This window comes from Rhinolophus ferrumequinum, chromosome 25 (genome assembly GCF_004115265.2).
Source record: "Rhinolophus ferrumequinum isolate MPI-CBG mRhiFer1 chromosome 25, mRhiFer1_v1.p, whole genome shotgun sequence".
NCBI lineage: Eukaryota > Metazoa > Chordata > Mammalia > Chiroptera > Rhinolophidae > Rhinolophus > Rhinolophus ferrumequinum.
The window spans coordinates 29,350,923-29,367,183 of record NC_046308.1 but is presented as its reverse complement, the minus strand read 5'-3'; the positions used below and the strand labels follow the sequence as shown (position 1 = coordinate 29,367,183).

General features: G+C 35.2%; 1 protein-coding gene across 3 annotated transcripts in view; it reads left to right on the top strand.

The window, feature by feature from the left end:
• The window catches only part of ARHGAP32 (Rho GTPase activating protein 32), a 319,193-nt gene that overhangs the window by 248,590 nt on the left and 54,342 nt on the right, over positions 1-16,261 (top strand). For all 3 annotated transcript variants that reach the window (XM_033097361.1, XM_033097360.1, XM_033097358.1), the window contains one exon: positions 5,422-5,503. In XM_033097361.1, the coding sequence (XP_032953252.1) occupies positions 5,422-5,503 (82 nt within the window). The remainder of the gene's footprint in view (positions 1-5,421; positions 5,504-16,261) is intronic.

Here is a 16,261-nt window from a genome sequence, read left to right as displayed (position 1 = left end):
TGTCATTTAAGGCTGATCCTTCCATGCTGACTTTCTGCCTGGATGGTATATTCATTGATGTAAGTGGGATATTAAAATGCCCTACTATTATTTTTATACCGTCAATTTTTCCATTTAGGTCTGTTAATAATTGCTTTATATATTTTTATGCTCCTAAGTTGAGTACATATACATATATGTGTGTGTGCGTGTGTGTGTATACATATATATATATATATATGCTTATATATATATTAATAAATAGTATGTTTTCTTGATGGATTGTCCTCTTTATCATTATCAAATGTCCATCTTGGACTCTTACTGAAATCTATTTTGTTTGATGTAAGTATGACTACATCCGATTTTCTGATTTTCTCTGGATACCACTTGCTTGGAGTATCATCTTCCACACTTTTACATTGAGCCTGTGTTTGTATTTGTAGCTGAGATGGGTCTCCTGAAGGCAGCATATAGTTGGGTCTCGTTTTTAATTCATCGTACTATTTCTGTGCCTTTTGATTGGTGAGTTCAGTCCATTTACATTTAGGGTGATTATTGATCTATCAGGACTTACAACAGCCATTTTTTCTTTTTTTTCTGATTGCTCTCTATCTCTATTGTTCTTTTTCCCTTGTGTTTCTGTCTGATATTTTAGTTTGGTTTTCTGTGACTTTTTTCAATTTTTCTCTTTGTTTTTTCATGTTTCTTGTCTTAGCGCTGAATTTGTTTTGTGGTTACTATGAGGTTTGTATAAAATGTCTCAGATAATATAGTCTTTTTTTTTTCTGATAGCATGTTAGCTTCATGTACCCATACAGTTCCATCCTTTTCCTCTGCCCGCTTTACTTTTTTTATTGTCATAAATTATCCCTTTTTATGTTGTGTGTTTATTACCTAATTGCAGTAGCTATTGTTATTTTTAATGCTTTAGTCCCTTTAACCTTTGTTATAATTAAATGTTTAATTCCCTGTCCTATAATAGAGCTGCAAATTCCTGCTTCTGTCTCTTTTGTCACCTTACTCAAAGTTTTGTTATTTTCGTCTTTTTGTTACAGGTAAAAAGAGATCCTTTCAACATTTCATGTAATGCAGGTCTTGTTTTGCTGAATTATCTGGGTTTTTTTTTTTTTTTCCCCTCACTTTTTGGTCTAAGAAAGTCTTTATTTCTTCTTCATATCTAAAGGACAGCTTTTCTAGATATATTATTCTTGGCTGGTGGTTTTGGTCTTTCAATATTTTGAATATATCATTCCACTTTCTCCTGGCCTTGTAATGGTTCTACTGAGAAATTTGATGGTATTTCCTTTGTAAGTTACTGTCTTTTTTCCCCCTGGCTGCCTAGAGAATTTTTTTTTTTAATCATTAACTTTTAATATAAGTCAGTTTTAATATAATGTGTCTTAGAGAAGGTCTTTTTGTGTTGAGACAGTTAGGTGTTCTGTTACCTTCTTTTACATTAATGTTCAGTTCCTTCCCTAGGTTTGGGAAGTTCTCCTCAATCATTTTTTTAATAGGCTGCTAGTTCCCTTCTCCCTCTCTACTCCTTCTGGGATACCCATTATTCTTATGTTACTCTTTCTAATGGAATCACATAGTTCTTACAGAGTTCTTTCATTAAAAAAAAAAAGAAAAAAGAAATCTTAGTTTACTTTCTCCTTCTACCTGAATCATTTCTAGATTTATATCTTTGAGCTTGCTAATTCTCTTCCACATGGTCTTCTCTGTTCCCAGCCAGTCCTTCCTAATACATTCGTCATCTCATTTGTTGAGTTCTTCCGCTCCAGAATATCTGTTTGGTTCTCTTTTAGAGTGACAGTCTCTTTGGTAAAGTAACTTTCTGTTCATTAATTTTATTCCTGAGTTCATTGAACTGCCTTTCTGAGTTTCCCTGTATGTCATTGAGTTCCTTCATCACTGCAAACTAGAATTCTCTGTCATTTAAATCACAGTCTTCCTTCCTTGACTTTGAATTTGGTTTCTGGATAATTATCATTTTATTTCTGTGTTACATGTTACCTTGGTTGTTCATGGTACTTGGTGGATTCTTCCTCTGCCTCCACATTTGAGGTAATGGCACTCTTGTTTAGATACCATTTTAATATTTAAAATGCAGCAGGATGATAATTAGAAATTTTTCTTTCGTTTTCCAGTAGATGGTGATCAAGGTTTCGTTTTCTCTTACCTGTGCTACTTGTGCCTGAGCAGGTTCTGATGGGGGAACATCACTGTGGTTGTGGAAATTGACACCTGGGTGACCGGGATGCTGGACATTTTTGCTGTGTTTGTGTCGCCTCCATCTGGGGGCACCAGTACCATGGTGGGGGATGTGTTGGTTGGGGAAGGCACCTCGTGCTCCCTTGTTCTTTCTGGTTGCTAGCACTGCAGTACCATAGCCTAGGAACTATAGCCGCATCTCCTTTGCTCCTAGAATGTTTCCTTTGCAATGCAAGGGGTAGGGAATGGAGCTGGCATATACACACCTTTTGCCCCTCTTACCCTCCGCTGGGCTGTTAGTGTGGGGACTGCACCCCAATTTCTCCATTGCTACCAGTTAGCTGGGGCCACAGGGGAGGTACCAAAGTATGTCCACGGACACCATCCCTGTCCTTCCCCTTGTCCTGCCTCTTCTATGCATTTTAATATGCCCACATTCATGTGTACCTGTGCATGGATTTCTCAGGTGTGTTTGTATATTGAGGAGAGGAACCTTTGTTGGATTAGAGATGTCTAACTTGTAAATTTAAGGGAAAATAGAAAGCAGTCTTCTCACTCCCGTATGATGCTGGCATCGCTCCTTGTGATAGAATTTTTTTTTTTTTTAAGGAGGGCGCAGCTCATAGTGGCCCATGCCGGGATCAAACCGCAACCGGCCACCCTGATGGAATTTTTTAATATTAAAATACACTCTCTTTGCCTTTCAAAAATTTATACAATCAAGTTTTTTAAATTAAAAAAAGAAAAAAGCCTTAATGGTTAGGACTTCTTTGGGCTTCAAGAAACAGAAAAGTAAACAGAAAAGGTGACTGATTGTTACTGTTGAGTCAGCAGCTTTGAAGATGCCAGGTAGAAGCCTCTAAGATGCTCTTGGCCTTTTTTTCAAGGTCAAATGATAGCTCCTACAAATTCAAACTTGATGCCTGCATTCACAGCAGAAAGAAGACAGAATAGTTGCAGTAGAGATGTGTTTACATATGTCATTGCTACACCTGGATCCAAGGAGTCTGGAAAAGTGAATATTTATTTTAGCTAATATTTAGTGATATTACACTTTATAAAAAAGGAAGACAAGTGAGTAGGGATTAGAGTTAGGCATTACTTAAACCTACTATAGACCTCTACATAATACACAATAATATTTTCCCTTATATTTAAACGTAATAACATTGAGACAAATTTGAAAGATAAAAATGTAACTATTATTTATTGTAAGTTCCCCAATAAATAATACAATAAATAATATAATATTATTTATTGTAAGATATTTACTAAGCTTTGTTCAGTCTTTGTGAAGAAGTGATTGAAAATTAGTTTTTATTTGCTGAAAGATATTTGAATTTAGAAACTAGGCTAGGGGTTTTCCCACAATTATTGAGGTATCTAATGTTATCCCCATTTTTACAAATTTAAGAAACTGAGGTAAAGATTAAGCAATTTGCTCCAGATCACAGAACTTTGATAAATGGATGGGCCATGTTTAGATCCTGGTCTTTTCTCCATAGTAAACTGCAGAAAATATTTATAAGTTGAAATGAAGTAGACTTTTATGGAAATAATGATATTTGATAGTGAGGAAACTTAAGTACACACATGCAAAAGGTGGTTAAGTATTATGTGTCATATCCATTTAGTGGAAGAGGTGGTTCCCTCTAGGTCTTCTAGTAGCCAACATACTGGGATAATAATGGATAACATTTGAGTACTTACTATATGTATTTTGCTTATACTGATGTATTTAATTCTCATAACAACCCTTATGAGCTAGGCACTATTATTATGTTTAGATGAATATACTGAAACACAGAGGCCAGGTTACAAACCTGATCTAGTAAGTGGAAGACCTGGAATTGAACCCAGGCACTCCTACTCTTGAGGCTACACTGTTAAACATTCACCATACACCCTCTCAGAATAACTGATTTGTTTAAGAGAGAATGAGAAGGATTTTTCAAGCTGATTCTTATCTGGTTCTAAATCTTGGAAGAACTGTCTAGTTAAATAGGAAGTTCAGTAAAATATGGTATAGAATTTCACCAAAAACAAATCTTAAAGTATCACTTTGGGAGGCAATGCATTAGGGACTTTAATAATCTCAAATTCAGATCTTTGAAACAAAACTGATAATTGTTAATAACCCCTTTCAGCTCACGATAACTGGTTACGTCTTTATAATTTTAACAACTACCGTAAATTATTGATCCAGAAATTGAATTGATAATACAGCAAATGAGTATGTGAAAATAATCCCACACAGATGGAAGTTATACAGCTTAGAACTTCATGATGAATCATACTGTTGGAAGACCATTCCATTCTTCCCCAGAGTCTCTCAACAGAAGGATGTCCAAAGTGATGTAGTTTTAATGTTTCAGCTTTAACATCTGCTGCATGGCAGCTCAATAATATTACTGTCTAAGGAAACATCTGTAAATATTGATAAAGATTTCCCTTTTACTTTTGATTCCAGGCTGTTGACTGTACTGTACAGTATGTCTGGGTGATTTGGGCGCGGTATTTTCTCAGGATTCGACTTTCTTAGGATTTGACCTAATGCCATGAGTAATTCTACCAGGTCAAAGAGTTGTGTTTTTCAAAGCCAGATTCTTTCACCACTGCTGAGACTGGCTCTTTTTTTCTCTCTTGCTTTCCCAATTATCCACACACTACTACCTCTTTAACAACAGTAAGAACCAGAATTTTAAATGAGCAATTGTTTAACCAATTTATTTTAGTCTTGTTATTTTTTGGGGAAACTTGTCAGATAATGAAAATTTATAAAATATTTGAACTTGGTTTAGTGTAGGTTTTTTAAAAATCATAGGGAAGATAATAAATATAAAAGTTGGCAGTAGAGATGTCAACACAACTAGATTGATGTTTCAGCAGAGAAATTATTGAGATAAAAATTATACCTACTGCATGCATAGCTTGGTGTCAGATAAAAGATTTTAATTGGTATAAAAATTGTGGGAAATTAAAAGCTAAAACTAAAAAAGCAGACTTAGATATTTGGACAAATAAAACACATAACTCTATATATTCATAGCAACAGATTGTTTTATTATTTGTTTGTATAATTGGCATTGTATGTGATGTTGAATCTTGGAATGACAATCATTGGGGAGGGACTGTGGAGTACATTACTGGAATTAAATTGGCAGTGTTCACACACTGGTCTGTTCTCTGGCTTAGAATCCTCTCTTTGCTGCTTTTCTTCCTTAGGTGGGACTCTTCCCTGGACACTGTGTTGAGTTAATTAATCAGAAAGTTCCCCAGTCAGTGACCAATTCAGTGCCAAAACCAGGTGAGTACACTTTTTCATTAGTGTGGTTATTTTATCAACTGTTTAAAGATACAGAATTTTTCTTCCAGACAAGTATATAGCTTGTTTTGGTGTTCTTTGTATTTAATGACATAATGTGCATTCTTAATTTTATATGGTTTTGATTTTTAATATATTCTTATGTCTCTATTGATCATTTCACAAAGGTTTACATGCATTTACATGCATTTCAGCAATTTTAAAGAACTACTTGCTCCATTAAGCTTTGTCATTTTTGTTACAATTATATAGTAGGAATATAGATTATAATCAATGTAATGACAAAAGAAAATAGCAGTTTTAAAGAACTGGCATGGAGGTGGTATGATTAGCTGAAAATTAATAGTTGAAAGGAATGCATATTTTATCGGTAACTGGATATCAAAACTATTTTAAACAGCATTTCTTATTACTTATACAGTATATTTACAGTGCTATATAAATATGTGGAGTAGTTTACAAATAAGAAAGGCAATGTTACAGGGGTTAAAAATCAATAAAATGGAAATTTTTTTTTATTGGGGTGATTTAATCTTGGCAAATTCTACAGAATATCTAGTCTGAAACTTTTTAATGTAATATAAATTTTTCAAAAGAAAATAAAAACAAAGACTAAAAGATTTTAGAGGGAAGAGGAAGTAATCAAATTTATTTTTCCTAGCTGTATTACATTCCCTTTGGTTTTCCCTATCATAGTTTTTTTTTTTATCCCTCTCTCCCCACCAATAAAAGGAAAAGTTTCTAGGCCTCAGAATTTATTTGTACTGTTTTCCTTAACGTATTTTCTAGGTTTAGAATCTATGTATAAGAATTAGGAAAAAACAAAGTTTATTCTTTCCTTATTTAGTATTTTCCCACTCAACCCCCAAAGCATACATCAAACCATCTTTGCTTATAGTATTTAGGTAAAAGCAAAGGATAATAGCCCCTCTCAAAGCTTATTTCTTCATAGAAGTGTTCCAGTTTTTCCCTTAGGAATTAAAAGTTTTTAGACAGACTACCCTTATTGTTCAGTAGAGAAAAATGCTTCAAAACAGTGTTATCTGCAGTTGTACTTGAGTCAGGACTCTCATTTCAAGGCATTTTTATCCTCTGTTAAATCCCCCTTAGTAGGGTAAACTTACTAAAAGACTTCCTCAGTGTGTACTTGGTCAGTAGATGTTCATTAGTGGTCTGATGACTGTAGGTTTCTTTCTTTCTTTATAATTTTTTTTAATATGGCATCAGTAATTTAAAAAAAGGATCCCATAACCATGAGTAGACATTGCCCCAACCATTCCATCCCTGCTCTAAGCAGCTGCTAATCTTACTTTCTGTCTCTGTAGATTTCCCTATTCTAGATATTTCACATAAATGGAATCATGCAACGTGTGGTATTTTGTGATTGGCTTCTTTCATTCAGCATAATGTTTTAAAGGTTCATTCGTGTATCAGTATTTCATTCTTTTTTATGGCTAAATAATATTCCATTGTATGGCTATATCGTATTTTATTTATCGATTCATTTGGGTTTTTTTCCATTTGGGGCTATTATGAATAATGCTACTGTGAATGTTTGTTTATAAGTTTTTATGTGGATATATTTTTATCTTCTAATATATCTAGGAGTAGAATTGTTGGATCATACGGTAACTCTGTTTAACCTTTTGAGGAACTGCCAGAGGGGTTTACAAAGTAGGTGCACCATTTTACAATGTCACCAGCAATGTATGAGAATTCCAGTTGCTCCATATCCTAGTTATTGGTTTTTTTTAAAATTATTATTGCTGTTTAGTGGGTATGAAGTGGTATATCTTCGTGGTTTTGATTTTCATTTCCCTGATGGCTAATGATGTTGAGCATCTTTTTATGTGCTGATTACTCATTTGCATGTCTTTGGAGAAATGTCTATTCAGAGCCTTTGCCTGTTTTTTAATTGCTTTGTTTCTGTTGTTGAGTTTTTATATGTATTCTAGATACAGATTCTTTATCACGTTATATGATTTGCAAATATTTTCTGTGGGTTGTCTTTCCCTTTCTTGTTGGTATGCTTTGAAGCATGAAAGTTTTTAATTTTGATGAAGTTCAATTTATTTTTTCTTTTGTTGCTTATGCTTTTGGTCTTATCTAAGGCTTTAGTTAACCCAAGGTCAAGATTTACTCCTAAGTGTTCTAAAAAATTTATAGTGTTACATCTTGTATTTTAGCCTATGATCAATTTTGAGTTAATTTTTATGTGTGGAGTGAAGTCCAACTCCATTGGAGATCCAATTGTCCCAGCACTATTTGTTGAAAAGATTGCTCCTTTGCCGTTAAATTGGCTTGACTCACTTGTAGAAAATCAATTGACTTAAGACACATGAATTTACTTCTGGACTATCAATTCTATTCCATTGATCCATTGTCTGTTCTTATGCCAATACCACCCTCTTTTTTTTTAAATTAAATTTATTGGGGTGACTGACAATGGTTAGTAAAATTACATAGGTTTCAAGTGTATAGTTCTATAATAGATCATCTATGTATCACATTGTGTGCTCATCACGCAGTCAGTTCTCCTTCCATCACCATATATTTGACTTATCCTCTTCTACCATTCTTCTCCCCGCTTACCCTCTGTTAACCACTAAACTGTTGTCTGTGTCTCTGAGTTTTTGTTTCTTTCTTTGTCTTGTTCCTTTGTTGCTTTCAGTTTTATATCCCACATCCGAGTGAAGTCAGATGGTCTTGACTTTTTCTGTCCAACTTATTTTGCTTAGCATAATAATCTCAAGATCCATCCTTGTTGCAATTGGCAACTGTTGCTATCTAGTAAAATTTGCAATTGGGAAGTCCTACCTTATTCTTATTCAGAATTGATTTGGCTTTTCTGAGTCCCTTGCAATTCCATATGAATTTTAGAATCAGCTTCTCAGTTTTTATAAAGAAGTCAGCTGAGATGCTGATAGGGATTATATTGAATCTGTATATCAATTTGGGAAGTATTACCATCTTATCAATGTTTATTAAATCTTTAATTTATGACCATGAGATGTTTTTCCATTATTTAGACCTTTTTTAATTTTGTTAAACATTTTGCAGTTTTCAGAGTATAAGTTTTGCATTTCTTTTGTTAAATTTATTTTTCTTCTTTTTGGTGGTAGTATATATACTTTCTTTTTTTAAATTTCATTTTCTTATTCATCGCAGGTGCATAGAAATACAATTATGTTTATCTTAATAATTTTTTTAGTGGATTCCTTGGGATAGTCTATATACAAGATCATGTCATATGTGAATAGAGATGTTTTTATTTCTTTCTTTCCAATCTGGATGTTTTTTCTTTTTCTAACCCAATTGCTTTAGGAAGAACCTCTAGTATATTGTTGAATAGAAGATACAAGAATGGGCATCTTTGTCTTGTTCCTGATCTTAGGAGGAAACATCCATTCATTCATTGTTAGCTAAGATGTTAGCTGTGGGTTTTTGCAGACGCCCTTTATCAGGTTGAGGAAGTACCCATTCATTCTTAATTTATTGTGTGGCTTTTATCATAGTAAAAGGATATTGGGTTTTTTTTAATACCTTTCATCCATCTATGGAGATTATCATAGGTTTTGTGGTCACTATTTTGAAGTTATTAAATTTTAATTTAACATCAGAAATATATTGTGATTTCTTGTGCATTGTTTTTATACATCACCTCTGTATAAGCTTAACTTTTACTAGTTAGTAATTCTCATCACTGGTAATTTTGCCTCAGATATACTGTAAACAGAATTTTTAAAAATTAGCTTAATGGTATTAAACTGTGTATGTCAATCAAATACTTTCTCATGTTTTGAAAGAGAAAGTAATATTTCTAATTGTGGTAACCTCCAGAAGCTTGTAAAACTTGAGAAAGTTAATCAGTTATTGATATTTCTGGAAAATAGTTTTCTATTAGTGGACCTGTATGACATTGTTAATTCTAAATTAGTGATGACAGTACCTCTTCAAAAGCAAATCTTTTATCTTTCGTGAGCAACATTGCAGAGTTGGCATAGGGAAATGTGCATTCTTAATACATTTTGTAAAGGGCGATGTGAATTCTATCAACCTCAGGCTGTTTCACACTTTAAAACTGTCTTTGCCTACAGTATAAACAACTTGAATGTTCTATTTATTTTTAACATTGCCATCTGTCACTGTTAGATGCCAAATCTGAAAGATGCAGCCATAGTCTGAAACTGAAATGTAAAGCTCCCTATATTATTACACAACAAGAGCAATAGGAAAAATTTCCCTTTGGAGCTCTTCTTAATGCTCTCAATATGTTCAATTATTTGTGTATGTAAAAATAAAATTAATGAGTCACTGTGTTCTGCTTGGAGTTTACTGAGCAGTTGGATCTATTTATTAATTTCTTCAAGTTTTAATGTTCTCAGTTGTCATCTCTTATGAAATTTCTTTTGTGCAATTCTCTGTCCCTCCTTTCCTATACCTGTTAGTTACATTCTTTGATACTGTCTTACACATCCTGTCTTTCCAGTTTGGATACTTTCTAGTGACCTATCTTATAATTTACTGATTCTTCCCTCTCTGTAGGTGTCTTCTTAAGCCCATCTAATAAGTTCTTCAACTGTCATGTCACATATTTCATTTCTAGGATTAACATTGGTTCTTTTTTATAGTTTCCGTGGTGGAATTCTCCATTTGACGTTAACCACATTTTTTTGTAGAAAGAAAGACGGGAGTGGGGAGAGAAGGTGAAGCGAGAAGAAAAGCAAAGCTTACTCTTGAGATATAAACTTATAAAAATGAAAGACTAGGGAATTTAGACAAACCTTCCCTCTGAGAAGAGTTAGAAAAGTTGGACAGAAATATAAAAATATTTCTTTGAAGCACTGGAGAATTAATAAGACAGTAAACAATTACTGAGTAAGGAGAAGAAGAAGGAAATCCAGAGGAGTGACCCCAGTAGATAGAGACATTATTCCCCTAGTGTATCTGCTGACGGAGTAGAGAAAGTCACAGTGCTAGGGGAACAAAAATTGGAGTTCAGAGTGGAGTAGGACAGATTTGCTGATAAATGCTCTCAGCTTTGAGTTGGAATTTTTGTGGAAATTGACAACTTATTCTAAAATTAATATGGCAATGCAGAGCCAAAAGAACTCAAAACAATTTTGGAGAACAAAAATAGTGGGACACTTACTATAGATACCAAGATTTATTGTTAAAACTTTACTAACTAAGATACTGTTATTAATACAAGCATAGACAAATAGTTCGGTGGAACAGAGTCCAGAAACAAGCCTGTGTGTATGCAGATTCTTGATTTATGACAAAGGTAGCATTGTAGAGCATTGTCCAAAGGACACTCATTTTAATAAATGGTGTTAGGTCACCTGGACAAATACATATCCGATCCTTATTTAACCTCATACACAAAATCCTTGCCAGAAAAATTATAGATCTGTATATGAAAGGTAAAACAAAACTTTTGAGAGTTAATACAGTAGAATATCCTCATGACCTATTTTCATGATCTTGGGTTAAAACATAAAGCAGTAATCATAATTGAAAAGCTTAATAATGAAAATTAATTAAACTTAAGAATATACATATTCAGAATATGCTTCACCATAATACGTTATTAAGGTAGTGAAAAAGGCAAATCACCAAGTAGAAAGACATTTGCAGTACACATATCTAACAAAGGTCAGGTAGGTAACCAAAGTATGTGAAGAATCGAATAACAAACAGATAAAGTGATTTTTTTAATTGAGTGAAAACTTGAACAGGTACTTCACAACAAATATCCAAAATGCTCAATTAGCATATAAAATTTTCAACATTATTTCTCTTTAGGTAAATGCAAATTAAAACCTTGTTGCCACCCCAATATGCACCCACCAGAATGGTTAACACTTAAGAAAACAGTACCAAAAGTTGGTAAGGATATAAATCAGTGGGAATTCTCATACACTGCAGGTGGGAGTGTAATGTGGGACAATCATTGGTTATGAATTCTATGGTACATATGTAGAGTATTCATAGCCACCTCATTCCTAATTGTGGGGGGAAAAAAAACTAGAAAAATTCAAAGGCATATCCATAATGGAATGGGGAAATAAAAGCATGTTCTTTCAGGAGGATTGCTCTAAACCAATGGAATGACATGGATTACAGCTATATGCAACAACATGGATGAATCTCACAAAAATAAATGTTGAGTGAAAGAAGCCTGATATACATGCATACTTACAGTGTAAAATTCCATATATACAAAGAAAGAGTTCATCTCAGAGATCGAGACTGTTCTGTGGTGTTAGAAGTTAGGATAGTGGTTATCTTTGGAGAGGACAGAGGGGGCAGGTGATTGCCATGGAGAGGAGAGAGGATTTTGGAGTGCCTTTAATGTTCTGTTTTCCAGGTGGTAATTATACAGCAATGTAATGATGTTGAGCATTTTTCATGTACTTATAGGCCATTTCTATATGTACTTTGGGGAGATGCTATTCAAGTACTTTGTCATTTTTTTTAAACTTTATTTGTTTTGACATTCAGTATTGTTTTAATTTCAGGTGTACAGTACCGTGGTGAGACATTAATATATTTTAAGAAGTGATCCCCCTCACTAGTGTAGTACCCACCTGGCACTATACACTATACAGTTATTACCATATTATTGACTATATTCCCTATGATTTACATCCCCATGACTATTTTATAAGTACCAATTTGTACTTCTTAATCCCTTTCCCCTTTCCAACCACCCCCAACACTCCTCCCATCAGGTAACCACCAAAATGTTCTCTGTATCTGAGTTTGTTTCTGTTTTGTTTATTTTGTTCCTTAGATTCCACACATAAGTGAAATCACATTGCATCTGTCTTTGTCTGACATACTCCTCTCGGCACAATACCCTCCAAGTCCATCTATGCCACGGCAGATGGCAAGAATTCATTCACATCCAAGGCCAAGCGATATTCCATTGTATATATGTACCACCTACTAATTATTTATACATTGACCGACACTCAGGCTGCCTCCACATCTTGGCCATTGTAAACAGTGCTGCAGTGAACATACGGATGTACACGTCTCCTTGAAGTAGTGTTTTGGGTTTTTTTAGATAAATATCCAAAAGTGGGATTACCGGGTCCTTTTGTTGCATCCTTTTTTTTAAAGTCTATTTGTCTGATATAAGTATTTCTACGTCAGCTTTTTTATTGTTTCCATTTTTATAAAGTACCTTTTTCCATCCCTTTACTTTGTCTGTGTATGCCTTTAGATCTGAAGTGAGTCTCTGGTAGGCAATATATGTAAGGGTTTTGTTTTCTTATCTGTTCAGCCACCCTATCTTTTGATAGGTCATTTAATCCATTTACACTTATAGTAATTGTTGGTAGATATGTAGTTACGCTATTTTATTATTCATGTTTTTGATCCTCTTTGTTTTCTTTTTCTTCTTAGAGAAGTCCTGCTAACATTTCTTGTAATACTGGTTTGGTGCTGATGAACTCCTTTAGCTTTTTCTTGTCTAGGAAGCTCTTTATCTGTCCTTTGATTCTAAATGATAGCTTTGCTGGGTAGAGTAATCTTGGTTGTGGGTCCTTGCTTTTCATCACTTCGAACATTTCATGCCAATCCCTTCTGGTCTGCGAAGTTTCTGTTGCAAAATCAGCTGAGAGTCTTATGGGAGCTCCCTTGTAGGAAACTAACTGGTTTTCTCTTCCTGCTTTTAAGATTCTCTCTTTGTCTTTAATCATGGGCATTTTACTAACCTTATTTTGCTGTGTATAATGCACACCCAAGTTTTTGGCCCAAACTTTCAGGGGAAAAAATATTTCATTTTAATTTTTTAATTCAAATTTCATATGTTTACATTTAGGTACTTTTTTTTGTATTATAAAGGATTTTAGCATTTATTTTCTAACATATTATGATATATAAAAGAGACTTTATATAACAAATAATTACAGAACACAAGAACATATACAAGGTACAAGAAATTTTAGGTACCGGTAACACATTTACATACCGGTAACAAATTTATAATATTTATACATCATAGAAGGTCAGGAACTCTTCGTTGTTGCAAGTTCGTCATAAGTTCAACAAAACGAATTATCATATCCCAGGGTATTATTTTGCATACAGATGTTGTTGATTTCTAGAGTTACACTTTTAATTCATAAGCATCAATAAAAGAATTAAAAATGTTTATATAGATACAGAATTAGTACTACCAATGTATAATGCACATCCTTATTTTTCCCTCACAAATTTGGGCAAAAAAGTATGCATTATACATGGCAAAATACAGTATGATGCGTCGTGGTGTGGGCCTGTTTGGGTTCATCTTGTTTGGGATTCTCTGTGCTTCCTTGGCTTGTATATCTATTTCCTTCTCCAGGTTAGGGAAGTTTTCCATCATTATTACTTCAAATAGGTTTTCAAGGAATTTCTGGTACCCCTTTAATGTGAATGTTGGTATGCTTGATGTTGTCCCAGAGGTCCCTTAAACTCTCCTAATTTTTTTGGGTGGGGGGATTCTTTTTTCTTTGTGCTGTTCTATTGGGTGTTTTCTACTACCCTATCTTCGAAATCGCTGATTCTGTCCTCTGCTTTATCTAATCTGCTGTTGATTCCTTCTAGTGTATCGTTCGTTTCAGTTATTATAGTCTTTATTTCTGACTGGTTCTTTTTCGTGTTTTTATCTCCATTTTTATGTTTCCTATCTGTTTGTTAAAGTTCTCCCTGATGTAATTTAACATCCTTATATTCAGTGTTTTGAACTATATGTCCGGTAGATTGCTTGTCTCCATTTTGCTTAGTTCTTTTTCTGGAGTTTCGTACTGTCCATTTATTTGGAACATATTTCTTTGTTTCCGCATTTTGGCTGCCTCCCTTTGTTTGTTACTATGTAATAGGTAGAGCTGCCATGCCTCCCAGTCTTAGTAGAGTTGTCTTATATAGTAGGTGTCCTGCGGGACCTAGTAGGGCAGTCTCCCTGGTATCCAGAGCTGCGTGTTCCAAATGTGTCCCTTGTGTAGGTTGTGTGTGCCCTCCTGTTGTAGATGCAGTTTGGTTGCACGTCTGTAGGAGGGATTGACCTTCAGGCTGATTGGTTATGAGGACTGGCTGTGACTACAGTGTTGGAGCTATTATGCTGGGGCTGACCCTAAAGAGCAGGGTTCATTTTAGCAGGCTCTGGTCCCTGCCCACTCTGCCCTTAGGGTGTGGTCATCCTTGGAAGTGGCCGGGTGATGCTCTGGCTTGGTCTGACGCTGGCCACCAGGTATGCCAGCCTGGGAGGGGCCCTGCTACAGGCCAAGTTTGACCAATGCCTATGCTCTGCCCGGGGTCACTTGCTATGAGCCACAAAGCAGTCTACATATGGCCACCTCCTGCACTGGATTTAGAGATACCTTGAGAGATCGAGCTGTGAACCAAGGCTGGCTGTTGCTACTGCCGGGCTTAGGGCTGCTGAGCCAGAGGTTTGGGACACGCTGACACAAGATGCTGCTTGTTTGGGTTTGTGACCCTTTGAAAGATTTTATGAAAGTCCACAGCATGAACTAAGACAGGTTGTTTGTCAGGAAATACCATTGGAAGCCGCTTGGGTGAACCCAAAATTTGGATAGGGCAGGGTCTTGGGGAATTACTAGGGTAGAGCAGATGAAAAATGATAGCCTTTTGATGGAGACTCAGCTATGGTGTCTGCCTTTGTCTGCATGCAGGGGGAGGGGAGGGCTCAATAAAGAAACAGTGGCTTCTGCCATCTTTTCCATCTGGGAGAAAACTGCTTCTCCAGCCCTCTTCCTGCAGCCAGACAATTCAGTTTCTTCTATGTAGTATGTCCCTATCCCTGACACCTTTTGAGCTGCTACCCCAATGCTGGAGCTCAGTGAGTGAGTCCATCAGCGAGTAAGTCTGTGCGTGGGTGCTTTAAAAGGAGCGCTTGGGACTCCAGCCATTCTCTGCCTCACTCAGCCACAATCTCTACTGATTTACACAAGCAGAAGTTATGGAGACTTCTTTTTCTGGCACTGGAACCCTGGACTAGGGAGTCTGGTGTGGGGCTGGGACCCCTTGCTCTTCTGGGGGTGACCTCTGCTGCTGAGATAGCCCTTCTGATTTTTAATGATCACACGTGGGTGTGGGACTAACCCGTTCAGCGTCTCTGCTCCTCCTACCAGTCTCCAGGTGGCTTTTTCTGTATGTCCATAGTTAGAGGGCTTTGGTTCAGCTAGACTTCAAGTAATTCTCAATGATGGTTGTTCGTAGTATAGTTGTAATTGATGTGGTCCTGAGAGGAGGTGAGCACAGAGTCTATCTACTCCACTATCTTGACCAGAAAATGCTTTTGTCGTATTTGAATTAGTCACTTAGAATTTTAAAAATATCTCTCTTATCCAAATGAATATTCTTTGCAGTATTGCTTTAATACGCAAATGTTGGAATCACATTTCAAAATAGATATGATACTTCTATACTGTGAAAAATACTCTGCAACTGTCAAAAAGAATGAAAAGTGTCATATATGCTAATCTGGGGAATTTTTTCTATGATGTATTGTTAAATGAAAAAGGAAATCACAGAACAGTAAATTCATAGAAGAGGATCTGAAAGGATACATACCTAATTTGAAAGAAGAATGAAGATAGCGGAAGACATTTAACTTTTCTCTCTTTTATTCTGTATTAAGTTCTTTTAAATGAGTATGTATACTTTATAAAATGTGAAAAAAAAATAGATTATAGTCTCCCCTTAACTCCAGTCTGTCTAAATAGA